This window comes from Tamandua tetradactyla, chromosome 13 (assembly GCF_023851605.1).
Source record: "Tamandua tetradactyla isolate mTamTet1 chromosome 13, mTamTet1.pri, whole genome shotgun sequence".
Taxonomy (NCBI): Eukaryota; Metazoa; Chordata; class Mammalia; order Pilosa; family Myrmecophagidae; genus Tamandua; species Tamandua tetradactyla.
The window spans coordinates 25748747-25772965 of record NC_135339.1 but is presented as its reverse complement, the minus strand read 5'-3'; the positions used below and the strand labels follow the sequence as shown (position 1 = coordinate 25772965).

At 55.9% G+C, this 24219-nt stretch overlaps 1 protein-coding gene across 2 annotated transcripts in view; it reads left to right on the top strand.

Annotated features, from left to right (window-relative positions):
- The window catches only part of UNC5B (unc-5 netrin receptor B), a 92377-nt gene that overhangs the window by 56880 nt on the left and 11278 nt on the right, over positions 1-24219 (top strand). Inside the window, exons 2-10 of one of the 2 annotated variants that reach the window (XM_077125008.1) lie at positions 13197-13421; positions 16939-17082; positions 17525-17628; positions 18848-19028; positions 19586-19753; positions 20603-20767; positions 20957-20989; positions 22935-23129; positions 23435-23824. In XM_077125008.1, the coding sequence (XP_076981123.1) occupies positions 13197-13421; positions 16939-17082; positions 17525-17628; positions 18848-19028; positions 19586-19753; positions 20603-20767; positions 20957-20989; positions 22935-23129; positions 23435-23824 (1605 nt within the window). The remainder of the gene's footprint in view (positions 1-13196; positions 13422-16938; positions 17083-17524; positions 17629-18847; positions 19029-19585; positions 19754-20602; positions 20768-20956; positions 20990-22934; positions 23130-23434; positions 23825-24219) is intronic. The other variant, XM_077125009.1, reaches the window with a different exon arrangement.

Genomic DNA, 24219 nt, shown 5'->3' with positions numbered 1-24219 from the left:
CCTCAGCCTCCCCATCTGTTCACAGGGAGGCCCCTTCAGGCCTCAAGCCCTCCCTCTCTGCCCTTACCCTGAGGATTTGGGGAGATTGTGGCCAGCAAGTCCTGTTCAGATGCCCCTGTATGGAGCAAAGGGACCTCTGTGGCCAGGGCAGGATGTCGGAACTGAAGAGCTCAGCTGAGAGCTCCAGGCTGTCCTGTCCCTTCGCTGAGTTATTAAGAGCCACCTGGAAGCAGACACAAAGAGAATTGTCTGGAGCTCAAGTCAGTCCCCGGCCCCCAGCCGAGAACAATCAGGGAGGAAAACTAAGGCCATTTGTCCAGCACAGAGTGCGGCAGAGGCGGCGGCTGGGAAAATGCCGAGTATTTCTCAGCTAAAATTAGCTGTGAACTAAACCTCTACATCAAGGGCAACCCTATTGTTTTGAGCTGGGGCATCCCAGGGGACTTGGGGGCAGGAGATCTCAGGAGAAGCAAGTGACCATCCCCTCTCCCAGGGGCTGGACCAGGCCAACCAATGCCAAGCCAGCGCTGGAGGCTTTTGAGCACCCGGTCGGAAAGAGGAGGCCTGGGGACAGATGGACAGACAGGGCAGGAGTCTGGCTGCCCCAAGTCATCAAATGTCTGTGGCTAACACAGCCTCTGGGTCCCTTTTGAGACTTACTGCATCCTGGGCTCAGCCTGGGAGAATGAGAAGGAATTCCAGGAAACATAAATAAGAAAATAACTCTTCCTCCTTTCCTGAGGAAGCAACAGAAAGGGCCACCGCTGTTTGCCAGTAGTGGACAAGGACAGTTCCTGCCCCTGGGGCAACAAACTGGCTGCGAATCCCTCTGCCTCTGCCACGTAGTGGCTGTGTGACTGCAGCCTAGTTACTTATCCTTCCGAGTGGCTTTAGCTCACTCAGAGGTTGGATGTCGGTAACTAAGCTTGCAGGGTTGTTGAGAAGATTAATTGAGAGAAGACAGACCACGCAGATATTAATCATGGTAATAATACTCAAAATAACAATGCAAAAAAATAAAATAAATAACAATGCAGCTTCTAGTCCGCAGGCCCCTTGGACGTGTCAGACACTGTGTTGAGCTGTGTGTGTGTATTCCTTTTTAAGGCCCCCGTAGCAGTACTAAGGGGAAGGAGGCTGGCATATGCTAAGCGCCATTATGTGCCCTGAGTGTTTTCTATTTCTGTGGGGAAGCGAGAGGACATTGGACCTGCAGCAGCACCTGGGAACTTGTTAGAAATACACATTCTCGGGCCCCTCCCTGGACCTCCTCAGTCAGAACCTCTGGGGTGGGGGAGAGGTGGAGGGAGGCAGGGTGCTGGGTTTGAAGGAGCCTTCCCCGTGATTCCAGGGCCTGCTACGGTTCGAGAACCCCTGGCATAGTGTCTGGGGGACCCGGACAACCCTGCTGTGCGACCAGAGGTGAGTTAATTCACCTCCCCGTGCCTCAGCTTCCCGCCTGCAAATTGGGGTGACAATAAGAGTATTTGCCAGAAAGGTTCGTCGTGGAGGATTAAATTAGATAACATGCTCAGTGGCAAGAATTCTCGCCTGCCAAGCCGGAGACCCAGGTTTGATTCCCGGAGCCTGCCCATGCCAAAAAAAACAAAACAAAACAAAACCAATTAGATAACATATGCCAAATTCTCAGCACAGTGCCTAGGAGCTGTTTGGCACTTGTAAGTGGTCGCTGGTTTGGGTTAACCTGCTGGGACGGAAGGCAGTAAGTACCAAAGGGTTATTTTTGGCCAGAGAAGCCCATGCACCCCAGCTGGGGTGCGACCTCCTCCCCGCCTCCAGAGCATCTGGGAGCCGGCTCCCCCCTGGCCTGCCCCTTGCCCATGGAGGCTCCCAGTCTCCCAGGAGCCTACGATGCCAAGCGAAGAAGCTTCCAGCAAGGGCAGCGGCATGAAATAAGTGAGACTTTCTCCTTCTCCCCTTTCTCAGGGAAAGAGCAAAGGCTACTCCAGGGAAGCTGACTCTGAGGCTTCCATCTGGGGACTGCCACCACCAGCAGCTGTCCTGATGGGGCTTGTGCACTGGCCCTGCAGTTTCCAGGAGCTCGTCTCTGCTCTCCTCCCCTCCTCCTGTGTGTTTTTGACAGCTCCTTGGTGACCTCTGGAGAGCTGTGCGCTCCTCTTCCTTGTCTTCCTCCCCAAGGAGAGCCTCTTGGGGCCAAGCCAGGCAGAGAGTCGCAGCTGACAGGCCCCACGTCCTCTGTCCAATGGCTACTGGGGAAGGGCAGTGGATGGACTGGGCTGGGCAAGGCCTGCTCCACGTCTGAGAATCCCAGGCTCCTGGTGAAGTCCCCTCACTAACTGTCCTCAGATCCCCACAGCTCTCCACATGTTTTAATGTCATGTCATATTTTCATATCCCCAGCCCACATGACTTTCTTTGGGAGGTGCACAGCAGATGCCTCGGCTTCACTCATTTTACACCTAAACAAACTGAGGCCCCAGGAGGTGAGGCGGCTGACTCAGAGTTACCCACTGAGCTGGTGGCTGGCCCAGGATGGTTTCGGGGGATTCGTTCCACTAAACAGTCTTACACTTTCATTTCTCCCCTCCCAGACTTCCTTATCTCCCCTGGAGAAATGCTTAGAAGGAAACACATCTTCTGGGCCGGGTACCATACCGATGTCATCTCATGAGGTATCTGCAGCTATGATCGGGAAATAGATTCAGAGACTAGGATAGCCCCCTGCAGGGACGCAGCAGCAGAGCTGGGATTTGAACCCAGATCTTGCCGATTCTAAAAGGTGCATTCACTTCAGATATCATCATTCAGGTTTTCAGGCTCTTTCGTCCCCTCTGCTGTCCTGTGAGGTCCAGCCACTTCCTCTGGAGGGGACCCATCTGGTGGTGGACATCTGCTTGCCTCCCCTGCCCTTCTGCCCTCGCACCCTTCCTCTGGCTCTTAGCATTGAGGACAAGTGAGCAGGTCAAGTCCTGAGCCAAGGAGGCCCGGTGATTACATCAGCAGGTACAAACAAGCAGGCGGGACCATGACGGGCATCCCAGGAGACTGATGGTGGAGCTCCCTCCAGCCCCACGCGAGAGTCTGTTTCATTCTCTCCTTCCAGCTTGCATCAGCCTTTTGCAGCTCTTGTCGTCACGGAGTGGGCTGGGGCAGAGGCTGAGAGGCTGGGACAGGTGCAGCTGCTGGGGTAGGGCTCCCGAGGAGTGGGGTGCTGGTCCAAGCTGACAGCCGGTGCCCCTGGCAGCCCCAGGAAGGCACGCCCAGTGCTTCTTACTGTGAAAAGCAGCAATAAAAATTAGCAAATGCACAGGGCTGCCCAGATAGCAAAACATTTTCACATTTATGATCTTGATGTTCCTATCGACCCTGGGAGGGATGGAAAACCAGTAAAACTGGCCCCATTTCACAGAAGGAAAGATTCAGGCCCAGAGGGAAGCTTACTCATGATCACCTCGTGAGTCAGTAACAGTGCCAGTAGGTTTCAGCCTAGGAAATACATGAAACTCTAGGAGCCTGTAGAACAAGAACTCCATGCAGAGGTCAAGGTAGGAGAAGTTAATGCCGGCTTCTTGGAGGAGGTGAACCAGCTCCCTGACTGAAAAAGAGAAAGCTAAAGACAAAGCTGCAGATTTATTTCTGCGCTGATGCTGGGTGGGTCACCAAGCAGAGGTTATGTGGGGACATTTCATGCCGCTAAGTGGGAGGCAGATTGAGTACTATTCTGAGAGTCAGGGTGTCTATATTCTTAACCTTGAACCTTTGCTGTGAGCTTCCCACGGGGGCCCAATGGTTATTTGTTGCTTTCCAGGCCCTACCACAGGCATATCAAGAGGTAGCTCTTGGGAAATATTGGGCAAATAAATTAATGAGTGAATGAATGGGGTGAGTCCCTGCCCATCACCCTGCCTTCCCCAGGTTACATCACATAACCACACAGGCACCTACACTTAGCAAGTGCCACCTGTCTCCCCTCATTTCCATCTACCAAGGACTTGGCTACTCACCTACATCCAGGCTAGGGTCTTCCCCACCACTGGGACCAGAGAGAGGCCGGGGCAAGCACACTGGGCTGAGTTCCAGGAGGCTCACGTTCCAGTCCCAGCTTTGCCTCCAACCTGCTGTGTGGCCTGAGGCAAGTTACTTCCCACCTCTGGTCCCCAGGGTGTTCCTAGGAGCCTGTATCTTCAAGACAGGCCTTAACCCCACTCTCATGGTAGATGACGATTATAGCTAGCACCACTAGCAACTGAGCAGGACCCCAAGTGGATTCCAGTTCAGAAAAACCCAACTCAGGAGAGCCCCTTACATAGCTCCAACAGCCCCTACCACTCCTTCCCCCCCCCCCCCCCACCAGGTGCTCTCAAGATCTCTTTCTCCTTTTCCCTGTGACTCCATCTCTACCTTCCTCCCTCTCCCCAGCTTCTCCTCCTCTCTTCCCAGGCCCCATTCCATAGATTGCAAAGTCCAGAGTGAGGGCTTTCTCTCCCTACGGTGGCTTCCTTTATGCCAACACGATGTCAACCAGGTAGGGGGCTTTCCACATAGGCTAGCTGACTGCCCTTGACAAGTCATCGCCCCTCTGTAGCCTCTGGGTCCCCACAGGAAACGAAGGGGCTGGGCGCAAGATCTAAGAGCCCCTGGAGCCTGCCTGGCTGGGCCCTGGCCTGAGCTGCCTGCTGGGGACTGTGGGGCAGCCAGGCTCAGGTGGGGTCTGGCCTGAGCGTGGGGACGGTGCTGACGGCAGTAGGCAGGGATCATCCAGTTTTTCCACTTTGCAATGTGTTTGGCAGTCATTCTCCCCTTTGGCCCACTGCAAGCGGGGGGTTCCTTCGGTCCTAGAGCATGCGCCGTGGACGGCCAGAGACATTCGTGCCTGGAGGCCATCTAACGACAGGCCTGACCCTGGACTTTCCGGGGTGGTGTGAGGACATTGTGGCTGGGAGGGGAATGAAAACGTAACCCCTGCCCGTCAGGCTGGGCCAGGCAGCCCTTGTGCCAGAGGCTGTACCTATGGCATTTGGACATTTCCAAAAGAGAGGGAAGGGACACTGGGCGTTTTTCCACCCCGTGCCCAAACAAGCAGAGCCAACCGGTTGTCACTGCCCAGGCCATCTCCCGGCACCGCTGGCCGTCCCGTGGCAACTCCAGTGACCTGGAACGCAGTGACAGGAGCACTGGTCCAGCCAGCCTGTACCCGGCTGGTGAATGTGACTGTGTGGAGATATATGTATATCTTTGACATGCATTTTGCTAAGAGCTGTCAGTTAACTGTCTTGAAAGGAAAACATAGGCTGCAAAACTGAATAGAGTGAGACCCGACCCTGCTTGAGTAACAAAATATATGTGCATCTAAAAAAGTCAAACAGGATCAACGTCCAGTGTTAATTCTGGTAAACTATGGCGAAAGTTGGGTAATTTTTATTTTCTTCTTTTCTAAATCTCTCAACTGTTGTCTAAATTGCCTACAATGCAAGGGTGTTACCTTTGTAATTAGAAATGGCCAGGAAAAAGTGTTTTCATTGGAAGGAAAAGGAAATTTTTTTAAAATGAAGTCACTCTCCCACCCTGACAATCTAGTGCCCCATATCTCTTTCTGAAAGAGAGCCCTGCTGCCAGGGCTGTGTGACCTGAGGCCAGACCACAACCTCTCTGGTCTCTGTCTTGGAGGACAACAATTAGAAATTCTCTGAGGCCTCATCAGCTGGTGACATCCTACAGAATGAGGTTTCCAAAGGGGTCAAGTGTTCTTGTACCCCACCCTCTCCAGTTCTCCCCGGCCCAACCTACCACCCCAAGTGTTTCTGGAGGGTCTGGGGGCACACTTGGCCCCAGTGGGCCCAGCTACACAGGCAAATAAGATTTCCAAGTCCTCAAGGAGCTTACCTTCCAGACAGCAGAGACAGATAGCAAACAATCAGACAAACACATGGATGTGTGACATCCATGATGTCACACATCTCCACAGATGGAGAGCATGGGGGAGTGGAGTATGGCAGATTTGCATTGAGTAATCAGGGAGAGCCTCACTGCGGAGGAGGCATTTGAACTGGAATCTCAATGAAGAAAACTCGCCTTGAGAATATCTGAGGGGAGAGAAGGTGGAAGGGTAAAGCATTCCAGGAGGAGGGAACAGCAAAAGCCCTGAGGTAGAAATAAGCAAGACATATTTAAGAGACAGGAAAAAAAAAAAGTCCTGAGTATCTTGGAGCACAGCCAATGAATTCATGGATGAGCGTCTAAAGTTTGAGAGTTTGGTGAGAGTTAAGACTTTATTCCAGATGCAAAGGAAAGCCCTGGGAGGGTGTAGAAGGAGAGTGACATATTTTTAAAGCGTGCCTTGGCTGCTATGAGGAGTGAATTTCAGGGGCAAGAAGGGAAATAGGGGGGTTGGGGGCTTAGAGCAGGGAGGGAGTGGCTGAGGGGTGGTGGGCATGGCTTCAGGGCATGTCCTGAGAGCCTGTCCAGCAGGAAGCTTCCCCGCTAGGAATCCACCAGCTGGGTGTTCGGTGGAGTCTGAAACTGCAACTCAAATTCCTCCCCTCCCAACTTTGAATGGGTAAAGGGAACCCACAAAAAGAACAGCCCCCCGTGGACCAGAGCCAAGGTTGGGGAGACTGCCATTGCCTTAGAGGTGACAATAGTGCTGACAAAAGCAGCTGCAAGAAAGGAGTTGTTGCCCCAACCTCTTTGGGGCTCCCAGGGTGTGCAGGGAGTCTGCTGTGGGCTGTGACTTTGGGTGGGGGGAGTGTGGGCCTGTTGGTTGGGCGTGCAGGTCTGTGTGATGGGGCTGGGCCAGGCTGGGATGGGTTGTGTCATGTCTGGTTACCTGGGTATCCCCCAAACAAGTCGGGGACTTTGGAGGTTCAGACCTCCAGAGTACGGGAGGCCAAGTGCTGAGGTTAGGAAGCAGAGACCCCTCCCCTCCAGCAAGGGAGGGCACTCCTGAGAGACTCCGTTTGCTCCTCTGCAGACAGCTGCCCCTTGCAGATCCCCAGGAGCACTGTGGGCTCCAGCAGGCCTCGTGGTTTAATGCAAAAAGCTTTGGGACCCAGGCCCCATTCCAGGGGTCTGTGTCTGCCCTGGGATTTCACCCCCAGCCTCCCAGCAGCTCTTCTTCTTGCCCTCAGGGTCCTTCCAGAGAAGAGACTTCTCCGGGTTAGCCCTGCATCCCAGCAAGCTCTTGTCCCCGCCAACCATCTTGGTGAGGCTACTTCCTGTGGCCAGCGCAGGAAGTAATGTCATGGGCGTGGGCAGGTCTACAGAGGGTATGGGAAAAGGGCTGTATGAGGGGCCTCCTTTGTTAGGAATAACTTGGCGTCCCCCAAGCCCGCCAGCTCCATTTGTCATCAGTAACGGCCATTGTAACACCTCTGAGGGGGGCCCCAGCCTGAACCTTACGGCCGCCAGGAGCCAGGGCCAGATGGAGGAAGGGCTTTGTGTTCAGGGCGGGTCTTTCCATGTGGGGTTTGTGTGTTTTAAAAACATAATAATAAGTGGACTCCTCTCCCTCCGACTTTCCCCACTCCCCACTGAGCACATCAGCCGAGTAGTGAATGGAAGAGATTTTCCATGCAGTGGGAGGACAAGTCTGTCAAGAATTAGCAGGTGTCCAGGGGCTAGAGAAAAACTGTGATTGCTGATGATAAATGTGCCCAGCATGGGGCGTTTCTCTCGCCCTCACCTCCCGCCTGCCCCCCCTCCTCCCCTTCCAGTCCCACCCCTCGGTGTGGGCACCACCTCATGCCAGCCAGCCCTGCAATACACAGCCATGCTCAGCAACAGTTGGGTACCAGGCCTAGACTTGTCCCCCACCTGGGGACGAAAGCCAGCAGTCGGGGTGTCAAGGCCTTCCCTCCTAAGCCTCTGAAGCCTCACACTGGGGTCCCCCCCACCCCTGCCCTGGGCAGCAGGGCTGAGCTGAAGTGGAGTTGGCTGAGCTGTATGCAGTGAGTTCTTGGCCCAGGCAAGGGTAATCGAGTCCTAAGCCTTGACCCATGCCTGGCCATGCTGTCCTGAATCCCCACCTCCCTCCCACTTTATCCCCAAAGAAAAAACTGGGCTTTGGTCCAGCGTGTCTGTTAATTCATTGTGTTCCATTGCATTCATGGCTCCCCCATCTGAGCTGGTAGGATGCAGAGTCCCAGGGGCCCCAGGCCCCCTCTGAGCGTGGACCTTCTGCCCTTCTGGCCTGCTGGGGCCTTGGCATTGAACATGCCAGTGTGAAGTTCAGGGTTCTCTTCATCATCCCAGCCAGAGAACATCCCAGTTCAGCTTCCATGTTAACTTTAGTTTGGTTGTAAGCAAAATAGAACTTGTCCACAAGGAAGCCAGAATGGTGGTGAGGGGGTTCAAAACTGTCTTGTGGAGGTTATTCAAAGGAAAAAAGGAAAGACTGAGGAAGGCAGGCTGCAACCTTCAGCGTCTGGAAAGAGGAGGTGTACTTGTCCTCTGTGACCTCAAAGGCTGGGACCATAGTCATGATTGGAACTTCAGCAGATTTCAGCTGAAAGTAAGGAAGACTTTTTCTGTTAGGTCTCTCCAGAGGAGAACCTGGCTGAGAAAGTGGTGAGTTCCCCATCCCTGGAGGTATGTAAGTCAAAGTTAAATGAGGAGTTGAAGGATGTTGGATGTGTTGGCCCTGGAAAGTAACCTCCAGTCCTGCAAATCTGTGCCTGTATGAGATAACAGACTAGCTGACAAGAGACCACATACAGGCAGGTGAAGGTATAGTTTTCTAAGTGAGGGTTTTAGCAGAGCCCAAGGAGGTCCGACCCAGGGGTTCCGTATAGAAATGATTCCTCATTCGTACTTTCAGATTATCTGGACCTTGCTTGTATAAAGCTTTAAAGACAGGTTGCATTTTTTTAACTAAAGGTCCAAATGAACTCTACTGCTAGAAGGAAAAAAAACCACTTTATATGGGAAATTTTCCTGCCAGCAGGAAGATCCTCCCAGGGGAGCCTTTCTTGATTATTATATTCTCCTCGGGAAAGATGGAGCCAGTGGGGAGAGCTGTACTGAAGCCAGGGAGATGGTGAGTGACTGAGAAGAAAGTAGCAGAGATGTGACTCCAGGCTCTGCCTCCTCCAACTGGCCAGGGGACCCCAGCCAATTCCCTCGATGCTCTGCGTCTTCGTCTGTAAAATGGGTAAATACTCCCCAACTTGGGAGTTGTGGGGAGCAAATGGGGTGAAGTATTTGAAACCCCTGGATGTAAATGCCAGTTCTCACTTTGGCAGAGTTCGGAAGGCAGATTCAGGTATTGGACGCCCCAAATTTGCTCCCCAGCTATGCTTAACAGCTTGATAGAATGTGTCAGTTACTTAACTTCCCTCATCTCAGTTTCCTTATCTATAGCATGGGATGATAATAATACTTTAACTCATGAAGCTGTGGTTCCCAAACTGTGTGCTGAGGCACCCCGGGGAGTGCTGGAGAACAGTTTTAATTTTCAGGGGGCGCAGCAGCTATACGGGGCAGCTTACAGACAGCACATGAGCTGACAGCTCAGGGTAGCTCACGGTTCCACCATCACAATGTGCGTCTTCCCTTTAGATGATGTCATAACTCTTCAAAGCTGGGTTCTGGCATTTGCAAGTACCGAGAAACCGTGTGGGGAAGGAAATGAGTGTGGTGGTGTGCAATCTGATGCCAAGGTTTGAGAAGCTGGGCAGTGCCTGACAGGCGCACACATCCTATTAGTAAGTAATTGTAGTTACTTAGAAATGAAACAAAAATACTCTTTTTCTTTCACCTCATAGGTATTATTACACCAATAATGAACTGTGTATGCACCTAACTACTTAATAAACAGAATTATCAGGTATTTCTTTTGGCTGTGGGGTGCTATAAAAAATTTACCCAGACACAAAAGACCAAAAAAATTTGAGAACCCCTATCTAGAATTATTGAGGGGATGAATGAGTTAATGTGAAATGCCCTCCAAAATGTGCCTGGCTGAGTTTGCAGCCAGGAACCGTTGAGATGACTCCTTTTTCCTCTTTCCAAGCCGGTGCCTGCAGGGCCTGGCTGATTTGATCCATCAGGGACACCTGTCCAGTCTCCTTCAGGCAGAGGGAGGCTCGGCCTCCTGCTAGCTGTGTACCTTGGGGAAGTTGCTCAGCCTCTGTGTGCCTCATTTCCCCCATCTATAAAAGGGGACGTGGGGTAATGTCCATCTGGTTAGGGTAAGAGGCCTACCTCAGCTAACCCACAGGCACACCCCTTCCCCACCCCCCATTTATGGAATTTGAAATCATTGAGCATCTACTGCACACCAGCCACCAGAGCCTACTGGGGGTCTTTCCAGGGGGGGGATTTGGGGTCTGCCTTTGATTCTTCTTCCTCGTGTCCTGGCAGTATCTGCCTCCAGGAGGTCTGGGTGACTGCCAAGGGGGCCGTAGCTCCACCTAGAGCCACCCGGGCTGTCAGTGTGGGAGGCCCTGAAGAGGTCGTTCAAGGTCATGCTCCTGCCAAAGCTACTCGAGGATCTTGGCGCCGGGGCAGAAGGGACGGGCAGGGCTGCCCTGCAGAGGGCCTGTGCAGTAATGGACGTCTGAGATTGGCTTTCCTACTTTATACATGAGCTGCATTAGGGTTAAAAACCAAAGTCATAAATACGGGCCTCAGTGCCGTAGAGAGCCGGGGCAGCCTGGGCGCCCGGTGGACAGAAGGCAGGAACTAGCAGGAGTCATGCGGCTCCTGTGTACTTTGAAACCGCCACCCCCAGAGGGAGGCTGCTCATCCATTTCACAGATGTGCCTGAGGCCGGCAGGTGGCTGATTCTGACCCAGGGGTGCTTAAGTCTACAGCCTGAGGCTCTGTCTCACCCCTCTCTGGACGGAGACCTGGGGAGGCCAGCAAGGTGCTTGGTGAACCCTTCACCACCCAGATGCCCCCTGGCTCTACCCTGCACTCCCAGAGCTGCCCGGTTTGGTGGGGCAGCCATAGAGGCCACCTCAGGGTAGGCACAGCAACCTGCTCTCAGGCCAGTGGAAGACCCATGCCCAGCTTCCTGGGCTGGGATCAGGTCATCATGTGGTGCCTTCCCACCAACCCCCCCAGGCACCCAGACCCCAGGAGACTGCTGATTTAAATGGCTGCCAAGAACATGGCTCCCTGTATGGCCGAGGGAGGGGCTGTGGGGAGCCCTGGCCTGGCCACAGGAATCCTCAGTGCTATTCCTGGAGTGACTCCTCAGTAACCTGGAAATCTTGGGCAAGTCACTGGCCCCATTCAGATGATCGTCAGTTTCCTCCACTTTGAAATGAGGACGGTCCCAGCCCTGCCAACCCTTTGGTAAGAGAGCCCCCATAAACTATAGAGTCCCAGCGTCAGGCTACAATTGGGATTCTGAGGTGTAGGGAGGCTGAATGTTAGGGACCAACTCTAGTGACAGCAGTGTGAAGTCCTGGGCACCATCCCAACTCTGAAGTCTGTTTGACAGTTCAAACCTAGACTCTGCCTTTTGCTACCTGTGTGACCTTAAGTAGGTTACTTAACCTCTCTGAGCCTCAGTTTCCTCATCTATAAAATGGGGGCAGTAACATAACATACCTTACAGGGCTATTGTAAGAATTAGACAGTCTAACTATGCAAAGTACAGAAAACATAGCACCTCGTATAGGCATTAGTGTGGTTTTGATGCATCAGCACGTACCCACTATATGCCTGGCCCTGTCCTGTGCACTCGTGAGTGTTTGTCTCACGTAATCCTTAAACAGCCCAGGAAGGGAGAACGTACTTCAGAGTTTCCAGGTGCAGGAGCGAGGCTCGAAGTTAAGGGGGTCTCCTGGGTCACACCTGCCCGTGCAGAATGGAGCTGGGTTCACACTCCTTCTTGCTGACTTTCCCCCTTGCTGCTCCATTTTCCACACACACACTCACACACTCTGCTCGGGTCCAGACCAGAGCCCGTGATAATCCACACATTCCCTCAGTTGCCACTGAGGCCGCTCAGGTTCTTGCTGGGGCTCCCAGTCTGCAAAGAGAAAATGTGGCATGCAGTCTGGGCAGCTCAGATATGTTTTGTTCATTCTGCTCTTGGAAAGCTGGGGCTCCCCTTGGCCCCTCGGCCCGTAAGGGGCTTCCTACAGCCAGTTGTGCTTCACTGGGGCTCCCAGTGTCCCGGAGACCACACAGACTTACCACCCCAGCCCACTTGAGGCCTCAGGCACCCGTACAGCGGCAGGGCCATGGCTGGCACGAAGGCCAGGGTGGGCATCCACACTCCCATCGCTTAATCTGTTGTTTCCTCCTGAGCCATTAGCAGAGAGGACAGCCCCCTGCCGCTTGTCCCTGGCCTTCCACCTAATAGTTTGCCGTTGGAAAACCAATTTTCCTAAGTGGACTGTAGAGGCCGGGCCTGGCCTGGTGCCCCTCCCTTTGAGCCCTGGCGGTGGTGCCCGGCCCCCTTCCTGTTTGTCTCACCTCCTGAGGTAGTGTTCTTTCCAGGGAGGTGGGTGGGCCCTGGTTTCCATTTGGCCCCTCTGTGGGGGGGAGGTGGGGGGGGGAAGACTGCCACGGGCACAGCTGCACTGTGTCCCCAGCCTCTTCCTCATCTGCAGAGTGGAGGGTGTGGATTTGGCTGAGGCGGGAAGAGGCTAAGGGGTGGGTCAGAGCCACGGAGGAGGGAGGCTCTGGGTAGAAGCTGCTCTTTCCTCGGCCTGGCCCTCCGTAGAGACCTTGGGCTTCCTGGAGGAGGATGCCAGCAGAGGGGCTGGGCCCCAGGGAGCCCAGGCCTGGTGCAGCCGCCCCCACCCCACCCCGCATCCCTGAGTGCCCTGGCTTCGGGGCTGAGCTGGCCTGGTTTTGCTCCAATCCCAGCCCTGTTTCCAATCACCATGGGAAGCCAGAGCAAGGCCGGGCAGGACCAGTGCAGTGGGCACTGAGGGGGCCGGGGAGGTATGCCTGTCCTTACAAGTGGCCTCAGCTTTCTGGGCCACCCTGATTTCTCCCTCAGTAAAGAGTTAGAATCACATAACACTGGAGAGCTGGGCCAAGCTCCAAAACTCACTCCCAGACTTTTAAAAGCCGGGTGGGATGGGGAAACTGAGGCCGAGAGAGTGCCAGGCTGCAGCCAGGCCGCAAGGAGCATCCTGGGCAGGCCTCTGGCTGCCTGCCCCTTGCATCCGCCGTGGGTTCCCAGGCTGGGGGAGGGGGGCTGCAGGGCCCCCCAGCACCCTCACCCAGCCCCGCCTTGCTCCCTCTCGCAGGCCCTGACTCCGGAGGTGAGGTGCTCCCCGACTCCTTCCCGTCGGCGCCGGCCGAGCCGCTGCCCCACTTCCTCCAGGAGCCGCAGGACGCTTATATCGTGAAGAACAAGCCCGTGGAGCTGCGCTGCCGTGCCTTCCCTGCCACGCAGATCTACTTCAAGTGCAATGGCGAGTGGGTCAGCCAGAACGACCACGTCACGCAGGAGGGCCTGGACGCGGCCACCGGTGAGCCCTCGGCCTCGGCGTCCCGCGGGGGCCCGCCCGGCCAGTGTTCCCCACGTATTGGGTGCCCGCCCCACGCTGGACTGAGGCTCCACCTGCTCCTGCGTTCAGTAGCTCCCACGCCGCCCAGCGTCCGTCCCCCTTTCCGTTTTCTTTCAATCCTTCTGCCACATCAGGGGCAAGTTCCCATTGGAGGCTAGCAGATTCTCGAACCCTCTCCAACCGCTGCTTGCCCCATTTTGCAAGGAGGAGGAGGCTGCTCCTCCCAGCCCAGGCACCCCAGGGCACCTGTCCAGGACTCAAGGCCTTCGTTATTTTTACAGTTCCCTTTGTTTGTGGAAAGTGATATGGTTTTCCATTCACAATAGTGATACATTTCCTTTATAAAAATAAATTGCTTTAGGGCGGTGCAACAGTGGCTCAGTGGCAGAATTCTCACCTGCCATGCCAGAGACCTGGGTTTGATTCCTGGAGCCTGCCCATGCCTAAATAAATAAATAAAGTGTTTTAGGCTGAAAAAAAAAAAGGTAAATAATATTAAGTACATACTCGAACAAATGTTGCTAAGATGAAGTCCAAATTCTTAGGAAGAAAGGAGAAAGGCTGAAATTTGGAGAATAGGGACTCCTTCTCCCTCCTGAAATGAGTGTGGGGTCCTGGATGCCTGCTGGGGAGGAGACAGAGCTCTAGGACCCTCACATCTCCAGCCTAAGTGGGGACGTAGTGTCACCAGGCCCCAGTTTATAATGCAGGGACCCCCCAGGGGCCAAAGGCCTTTATCAGAGCTTAGGACAGGGAGGGTGGACCACCTGCTCCTTGTCACCACACAAGGCCCCCCAGCTGACCCCAGGCTCACAGGGATGCCCCATGCCCCAGGAGCCTTCCTTGAGTTCTGTTTGTTTTTAACCATCTCTTTGCTTCTTCCTCCTCCTTGATCCTTTTCTCTTTCCTTCTTTTTCAGCCCTCTCTTCTTTTCTTCTCTCTCTCCTGCCTCTCTTTTCTAAAACCTGTCTGCTCTGTCTCACTCTCATTCTGTTGTTCCCTCTCTCTCTCTCCGAATCTCTCCACTGACACACTCACTCTCTCTCTCTTGCACTCTCTTCCTTTCCCCGTCTTCATTTTTCCCCTCTCTCTGTTTTGCTGTGAACAGTGCACAAATTACAAAACTACCCAGGCTTGAAACCAAATCCCAGCTGTCCCCACACTGTGTGATGTTGGGAAAGTTGCTCACCCTCTCTGAGCTCTGTTTGTACACCGGTGTCGTCATCAGAAAGTCCTGATGAGGCTGGACACACAGCACCCTGCAGCAGTTCTAGGGCCTGGCAGGTGCTCCAAAAATGCCCGTTTCCTCATCCTCTTCATATTTTTTTCCTGGTCTCACTCTTTCACTTGCAGCCTGTCCTGACTTCTCTGTCCTCCTGACACCTCTGGCCTGTATCAGAGGTCAGTAGCCAGGGGTCCAAGCAGGGTAGGAGGACAGTGTACCTTGCTGGGCCCTCAGGGACACTGTAATAATTAGTAATAATAACAGCATGACTCTTACACCCCTGCTACCAGGCACACCAGCCCTGCCAGCCCTAGAAATTGAGGGACTGGTGGCCACATTAGCTGTAAATAGTGAACAACGATCCTTCCATGGCAACAGTGAGCCAAACCTAGTCCCACTGCAGCCTCCCACTCTCTACCTCGACCCTCCCTGGCACCCTCTGAGGTCCTGAAAGCAAAGAGGATGAGCAGCCGTGGGCCCAGGAGGGGTGGGTTGGGCCCCACCCACCAGTGTTCGTGTCAGGCCCCGGGCGGGCAGCCCAGCCCTGGTGTCCTGGTGCAGGCACCTCCTGCCATCCGGCCACCAGGCCAGGCCACAGGCCCCCTTCTTATCCTCTCTGCACCTCCCTGCCTGCTGAGAGTTCTTGACAAGGTGCCCAGCCTCTCTGGGGGCTGTTTTTCCCTCTCTCCAACTGGTTAGGTGCTACTTAACCCTTCTTGGGTGGATGACCCACCTGAAAGGAACCTACTTCCAGGTGAAGAAGGCCCAGGAGTGGCAGGCTCAAAGGTTGACCTGGCCCTCTGGGCAGCTGCTACCCCTAAAATAGCTCCTTCCCTCCTGGTGTTCCCCCAGTGGCAAACCCCCAGCACACACCCCCCTCCCCCCCCCCCCATTTAGATCCCTGGGTCAAAATCAAGTTGTCCTCATTGTCTGAGCTCCCCGAACAAGGATCCCCACCCCTCCCCACGTCCAGGTGAGTTAAGGTAATAACGTCGCTGGGTCATGTCTGGAGAGGTGGCCGGCACTCGGGGTCAGAGCTCTAACCTGAAAGAGCTGATCTCAGCTCTGCCGACAACTTGCTGTGGGACTCTGGGGATCACCTATCCTCTCCTCACTTTCTCCAAATGTAAAAGGAAGGAGAGTGAGATCCAGAAGCCCTATCAGAGTGGATTAGTGACCAGGTTGGGCCAAGTAATCAACATGGCTTATTTAGCATTTCCCCTAAGTCCTTTATTTACTAGCATGAGGTACCTGAGGCTCAGAGAGGCTAAGTAACTTAGAGAAGGTCACACAGCTTGGGGAGTGGTGTCCAGCCCTATGTTTAACCACCATGCCAGTGGTACCCCAGTACACAGAGCTCTGTCCTCAGGGGGCTTTGCCGTGTGCAGCTGTGAGATGGGTCATGGTATGGCAAAGAGGAACCTCTTTAGGAATTCTGAGACAAGAGGCAGTTGGGGGTCTCCTAGAACAGGGGCCTCCCTGCAGCTCCAATCCCATAGGCTCCTGAGTGGTGACTCACCCCTGCCACCTGATCCCATCAGATATTTGTTGAGCCCCTTTTCTATGCCAGCCTCAGAGCCACAGGGTGAGCAGTTCCAAGCCCCCACCTCATCTCATTCTCTTACAGGAGGTGAGGATTAAGACATTAACACATCATTAAATAATATAGTTCCAGATAATGGTCAGTGCTGGGTCAGGCATAAGTGACTGCGTAGATAAATGTAGAGTTGCAACCCCAATGCCCAGCTGTGCTCTGGGAGCAGATTGAGGTGGGGCAGGGCCCAGGAAGGAAATGACTCAGAGTCCATCAGGCAAAGGGGCTGGGACTGAGTGCAGTGGCCCTGTGACTGGAGGAACCTGGGGACTGAAGGACGGCTGCAGCTGGGTGGTTGGGGAAGGTGGGTGCCCGATGCGGCTGGAGGAAGTTGGATCACGTGGGCCCTGGAGGCATGCGCATAACCGGGGGCTGTTGTGCCCTGGTGCTTTTCTGAAGGCTCGGGCTGCTTGCAGGTGGAAGATGCATTGGAAGGGTCAGGGTTCTTGCCTCAAAAAGCCTTTGCATGGCCTCAGGCCGGCGGTGATGGCAGCTCAGGCAGGGTGGAGTCAGTGGAAATGAGAGAAACGGACAGAACCAGCGACACTTTGGCTGAAGAGCCAGTGGACTCGGGGATGGAAGGGAGAGAGGTGTCAAGGGCCAGCCCCTGTGCCTCGTGCCCTCAGACCTGTCCCCTGACAGCGTGTCCCCCTAACCAGGCCTGCGGGTACGAGAGGTGCAGATCGAGGTGTCTCGGCAGCAGGTGGAGGAGCTGTTTGGACTGGAGGATTACTGGTGCCAGTGCGTGGCCTGGAGCTCCGCGGGCACCACCAAGAGCCGCCGGGCCTACGTCCGCATCGCCTGTATGCCCCCCGACCCCCACCCCCTTCCCCAGGGCCCTGGAGAGGGAACCCTACCATCCGCATCTCTTCCACCTCCCTGCATGAAGTTGTCCACAGGAGACGCATGTGTGCCAGGACACATGGCTCCCAGACTCACTCCCAGCTCCCATATTCACCTGCTTCCATATACTGAAGCTGTCAGCATCCTCATCCATTCTGAGCTGCTATGGGCTTAGGGCCCCAGAGTCAGGGAGGAAAGCTGTTCCCCTGCTCCACCTGGTGAGGCTTCTCCCTTGAAAGGAGGTGAGGGAATCCCCCAGGGAAAGGCCAGGCGGCCCCATGAGTGTTCCCTTGGTGTGCACTGCCACCTAGTGGCTAGATAGGGCATTTCAGGCTCCTGCTCTGCCGTGGCAGGGAACCCTCCCTGTCCATCTGAGCCTCGGGACCCTCTCCCTTCTCCCAGACCTGCGCAAGAACTTCGATCAGGAGCCTCTGGGCAAAGAGGTTCCCCTGGACCACGAGGTCCTCCTGCAGTGCCGCCCACCAGAAGGGGTGCCTGTGGCTGAGGTCAGTGGGCTTTGGGGGAATGCTGGGTTTGGGGGGTGGGGAGGGGAGGGACAGGCAGGAAGCCACAGTCCCCCAGAGCCTTCCCTAGTTCCCAGGCGGGGAGGTTGAGGCTTGGACAGGAGGACAGGCAGAGCTGGTCAGGAACCCCTAGGACCCCATAGACAGGGCACTCCATCTTCCCTGCCCCGCCCAGAGCCCAAGGGCTCAGCTTTATGGGAGCCCAGGGACCTCATAAAGATGAATGGTCCACGCGTGCGTTCACCCCAAAGCTGCTCACTCCCTCCCCTGCCCCCATGGTCTCCAGATCCCCTCTTACTACCCCTACCCATGTTCCAGACACGCCCCTCCCCTCCCACTCACACCCCTGCACCAGTGATCCAGGGGGCAGGGCAGGGCATGGGGAGGCATGCCAGATTTTGCCGGCTGGGGTCCTTTCTAGAACAGGGGTTTGGGGAAGACTGGACTCAGAATCATCCCTGTGGGGCCCCAAAATCTTGCATTAATCCTTCACCTCCCCCACCCCCAACCCTCGTCCACCCTCATCTGGAAAATGGGCCCAGACAAACACAGTAGGCGTTGGCTGCCCCCGGCCAGGCTCCCCTGTGGCCATGCCCCCGGCACACATCCTTACTGGTCTTCACAGCAAGCCTTCAGGGGGGCCATCGGCACCCCCTCACAGCTGGGGGAGGCGGCGCTGGGAGTGAAGCAGTCCCCAGGGTGACCCAGCTGGCAGGTGGCAGATTTGAAGCCAGGCCTGCCAGCTGCGGGGATCATGTCCTCAGTCACCCTGCCTAGGGGAGCTGGTGGAAGAGTATGCTGGAAGCGCGTCCCGCGAGCTGACCCTTACTCGGCACTGGCCGTGGGCCTGCACTGTTCTGGTACTTGCCATGTGCTCACTGCGTTGCCCTCACCACAGCTCTGTGGGGTGCATGCTTTCAAATTCCCATTGCACAGTGGATGAAGTTAAGTTGCTGCCGCGACCATACCACTGGCCAGTGGTGCTCTTACCCACTCTGCTATATGCAGCGATTAGCCCAGGGCCTGGCCCAAGTTGGCCTGGTCTCGCTGGGTCGCTGTGGGGTGGACATGGGCAGAGCTGCCCAGCTTCTGTCTTGGTCATATACACGCGCCCCTTCCCCAGAATAGTGGGCCCACTTGCCCAGGTGCCCGGGGCACAGGCACAGGGCCCTCACCGCCACCCCACCTCACCCTCCTGTAGGTGGAGTGGCTCAAGAATGAGGACGTCATCGACCCCACCCAGGACACCAACTTCCTGCTCACCATTGACCACAACCTCATCATCCGCCAGGCCCGGCTGTCGGACACGGCCAACTACACCTGCGTGGCCAAGAACATCGTGGCCAAGCGCCGGAGCACCACCGCCACCGTCATCGTCTACGGTGCGAGAGGACGAGGATGGGTGGCGGGGAGGAGAGAGCCCTGGGGCCTCTGTGCCTCCTGAACAGGTGGCGAAGATGAGGCCCAGAGAGGGAAGGTGGCTTGACCAGGGTCACACAGCAAACTCAGTGGCCAAATCAGGCTTTTCTGAGTCCCCAGCCGGGAGCACTCCCTACTTCTCTAAGCCACTGGCCTGTCTCTGGAAATCAGTTCCCCCATACCCAAGCCTTTGTCCCTGCAGAGTGAGTGACAGCTGCCTCGCGGGCCCCAAAGCTGAGATGACTTTGGAGTATTGTGGAAAGAGCGCTGTAGGGGTGTCCGGTCCGTGTCCAGCCCTGTGTCCAGTCCCTCTGTCTGCCGTTGTACAATGGGAGCAGCGTGCAGGCGAAGACCTCCTGGTCAGCCTGTCGGCATCTGAGCCCCCAGCGCTGCAGCAGGAGGGATCTCACTAGGCAGGGCCCGGCCTGAGTGCAGGGGCCGAGTCAGCACCTTGGGATCGGGCTGGGGGAACAGAGGGTCCGAGAGCCCGGCCATCGGGTAATGGTCGCCGGCCCTACAGTGAACGGCGGCTGGTCCAGCTGGGCAGAGTGGTCTCCGTGCTCCAACCGCTGTGGCCGCGGCTGGCAGAAGCGCACCCGGACCTGCACCAACCCCGCCCCGCTCAACGGAGGAGCCTTCTGCGAGGGCCAGGCCTTCCAAAAGACCGCCTGCACCACCGTGTGCCCCGGTAAGGGCGACGGGCCGGGGGGCACCCAGCCCCACCCCCGCGCCTGTCCCCACCTCCTGCGGCGTGTGCCAGAGTCAGGATGGCCAGGGTCTTCAGGATGGCCAGGGTCTCCCGTTGGGGAGAGCAGAGCGTGCTTGTCCCGCTGGCTGAGTGCTGTGACCTCTGACCTCTCGTTCCGTCCTGGCCCCATCTCAGGCCCCGCCCAGGGCTGTTGGAGAGATGGAGGCAGATGCCGAGGCTCTGAGTGGTGGGTGGAGAGGTGGACTCGTCTTGCTGACCCCCAGCCAGGGCTCTTCCACCCCCCCAGGCCAGGATCCCACTGCTGCCCAGGGTCAGAGAGAGCCTGTGCACCTGCCCATAAGTGTGGGACGTGCCCAGGCCAAGGTCCTGAGTCCTCTAACAGCCCTCTTCTCTTTCTGTCCTTTGTCTCACTCTCTGTCTCCATCTGCTCGCCACACCTTGGCCATGTGCCTTTCCCTCTGATTGTGCGTTTGTGTGAATGGCGTGATGCTTTTTGTTACACTGGGTTTGTGACTCTGGGTGCACAATCATGCATGGGCCATATCTGTGTGGGGCCTTGTGTGTTTATTTGGGTCTCTTTGTCCACCTGGTGGTTCTGGCTATGACGTGGATTTCCCTGTGTGGATTGCATGTGTTTTGTGTTCTTTTTTCACGGCCATGGTGTGTGTGCATATGTGTGTGGTGCACCACTGTATTTTGTGTGCACAACTATGTGTACGCATGTGTCTGTGCGTGTGTCCTTCTGCACGTGTCCCTGTGTGTGTGTTTGTATCCATGTGTCTGTATGCACGTGTCTGTGTGCACGCCTGCGTCCCCGTGCTCCTACAGTGGACGGAGCGTGGACTGAGTGGAGCAAATGGTCGGCCTGCAGCACCGAGTGTGCCCACTGGCGCAGCCGTGAGTGCATGGCGCCCCCACCTCAGAATGGAGGCCGCGACTGCAGCGGGACGCTGCTCGACTCCAAGAACTGCACGGATGGACTGTGCATGCAGAGTGAGTCCCGGGAGGGCAGGGTGGGGGCAGGGAGCTCTGGAGCCTGGTAAGGGTCCCCACCAAGGCCCAGCCCCTCCACCTCTGTCCACCCCCTACATCCATCAGCTCATCTCCACCATCTCCCATCACCTCCTCCGCCACCTTTCCCTGTCACCTGTGTCATTACCTTTCCCTTTATTTCCCCGACAGATAAGAAAACTCTAAGCGACCCCAAAAGCCACCGTAAGTCCCATTTCATGGCTGTTCTCTTTCCTCGGTGGGACCCCTGGTTCTCCTGGGCTGGCTTTTTCCGGGTATGGGGTGCAGGGCAAGGAGAGTCAAGGGTGCCCCCCATAGGGTCCCCTGGGCTGCACGTATCCACGTCCTCCATCATATCAGACAGACAGACTCTCAGAGTCTCAGAGAGAGGAGGGACCCAGCTTGGAGGTAGCAGAATTAGAACTTGAACCCATGTGTTTTTGTGGCCAAAGCCAGTGCTCTTGCCCCTGTGTCCTAGTATTCCTTTCTGGGTCAGGGCTAGCCCCTTACCTGCCCTTCCAGCACCCCTCACTGCGGCCCCAGTGGCCACACCCGAAGCCACCCCAAGTTCTCCGGGCACCTGCTGCCCTGTATCAGCCCCCGGGGGCTGCGCGGCCGCTGCGGTGACACCAGAGCAGTAAAGCCACGTTGGCAGATTGGCCTGTGGTAATTAAACCACAATTTCCAAATAATTCTGGAATCACAAAATCAGCCACGACGAGACCCTCGGCCCAGCTCACTGGGGGCCCAGGCTGGTGCCTAATTATAGATGGTGAATCACCAGGCATGTGGCCCCCGCTGGTTAGCGGGGAGCTGCAGAGGCAGCGCCTTACCCGGGAGAGCCATTTCTCTGCCAAGCCAGGAGCCCCCACTCCCAGCCCCAGAAGGGGAGACCAGCCCTGAGCGGGCCTCTCTGGCAACTGTCCGGGGAGTTGGGGTCCTCTGGGGAGCCCAAGAGTGAGGCAGCTGAGGAGAGCCAAAGGACGCCCTGACATGTCTGCTGTGGGCAGACTTCTGGGGTGAAAGCCACGCCCAGCCCTTGCTACAAGGCTCAGACTCACCCCAAGGGAGGGGGGCTTGGAGGAATTCAGACCTGGAAAGGAGGCCGCTTCTGCAAGCGTCCCTCAGGAAGAAGAGAGTGGACAGGGGCTTTCTGGAGTTCCCAAGAGAAGCAAGTGGGGAGAGCACCCATCCTGGAGGCTGCCATCTTGGCTCTACCTGACCTTTCCACGACGATGGCCACTGGTCATGTACAGCTATTTAAATAAATTAAAACTAAATAATTTTAAAACTCGGCAGCCTCTTTTCAGCTGCTCAATGACCTTAGCCACATGCAGTACTTGACTGTCATATCGGACGGCACAGATACAGATATTTCCATCATCGTAGAAAGTTCTGTGGGACAGCCCTACTTTAGACCCTGCCTCTCTGACCTTGACGCCTTCTTGCCTGGCCGTCTGCAGTTATATCCAGCTGCACAGCAGCCTTCCCTGACCCCCATTCCTCACCCCCCTCATCTGCTTTCCTCTTTTCCACCCCATCAGTGCATTTCACTCCACTCTGCCTGTCCACCTTCCACCTCTACCTGCCACTCTCTGAGAGTGGAATGGAAGGAGAGATCCAGAATGGCTACTTGGAAAGATTTCTGGGAGCTGGGATCTTTGGTCCTATGGAAATCGCTGCAAGAGAGGAGTGAGGCTGTGTAGATTTAAATCCCAGCTCTCGCAGGACAAGCTGGGTGCCCTCAGGGACTGAGCCACAGGCTCCTGTCTCCTACTCACCAGTGAACCATCAGTTGGCTCCTGGGATTGATCATGGTGGGAAATGTGACCTACGGATGCATCACATGTGTTTGCTTCTCATGGCCACACTGGGAGAGAAGTGGGGTAGGGGTTTTACTGATAAAGAGACTGAAGCTCAGAGAGGTTCCAAGGCTTTCCTGGGGTCACCCAGCCTACCTGACAGGGTCGAAAGTAGAGCCCAGCCCAGCACTCAGTCTGCTCTACTCTCTGTACAAGCCTGTTCAGCAGCACCTTCCTACCTGCATCAGATGCTCTGTCCAAGGCCTTGGGGACCCCTCAGCTTTGCTGGCTCCTCCAGGGCCTGGGTCTCTGCCCTTGTCCCTCATGTGCCCCTCCTGTCCCTGCAGTCCTGGAGTCCTCTGGGGACGTGGCACTATACGCGGGACTCGTGGTGTCCATCTTTGTGGTCGTGGCGGTCCTCACGGTGGTGGGGGTGGTGGTGTACCGCCGCAGCTGCCGCGACTTCGACACCGACATCACTGACTCATCTGCTGCCCTCACCGGCGGCTTCCACCCAGTCAACTTCAAGACTGCAAGGCCAAGTAAGGACCCAAGGATGACTGGGTGGTGGATGGGCGCAGTACACTCAGTGGGGCATGATAGCTGGCCAGACAAGAACTCTCCCAATTAATGGATATTTCTAGAAATAACTGTGTGGATGAGTTTGTATTTGAAGAAAGCAGGAAAGAACAGGAGTAATCTAAGCTGGAGAAATCCTGGAGGGCTTTTTGCAAGAGGTGGCATTTGTGCCTTTGGCAGCTGAGCATTTGGGTGGGACTTTGCAACAAGAGGACCCAAGCAGGAGCAGGGAATGGGGCTGGACCTGACTGTAGTCCCCGTCCTGCAGATAACCCACAGCTCCTGCACCCATCTGTGCCTCCCGACCTGACCGCCACTGCTGGCATCTATCGTGGGCCTGTGTATGCCCTGCAGGACTCAGCCGACAAGATCCCCATGACCAACTCACCCCTGCTGGACCCCCTGCCCAGCCTCAAGATCAAGGTCTACAGCTCCGGCACCACAGGCTCTGGGTCTGGCCTGCCAGATGGGACTGACCTGTTGGAGGTCCTGCCGCCTGGCACCTTCCCTGGCGATTTCACCCATGACGCCCACTTCCTACACCTACGCAATGCCAGCCTTGGCTCCCAGCAGCTCCTGGGCCTGCCCCGAGACCCAGGGAGCAGTGTCAGTGGCACCTTTGGCTGCCTGGGTGGGAGGCTCAGCATCCCTGGCACAGGTGAGCCCCTGCTTGCTGACCCCTCGGTATACCGTTTCTGGACAGCCCTGACACCCCAGCCCGCAGGTGGGACTTCCCCAAGCCCATTTCACAGATGGGGAAAATGAGGCCTGGGGAAAGACATGACTATGAAAAAAGAGAGGCTTGAATGGGAGAACTGGGTTTAGGCCTGACTCTGTCCTTCACTAGGGCAGGGCAACCTGGAACCAGCCTCTAAGCCTCAGTTTCTTTATCTGTTAAGTGGGTTCACCCCTGCAACAAACCCGCAGAGGGCTGACCTAGACTCTAGTGGCCGGGAAGGGCAGGGATGCTCGTTTCATGCTGACAGAGTCAGCACTTGATGGTTTCCCAACATCACATAGCAGGAGAGGGTTGGAGCTGGTGCTGGGCCCTTT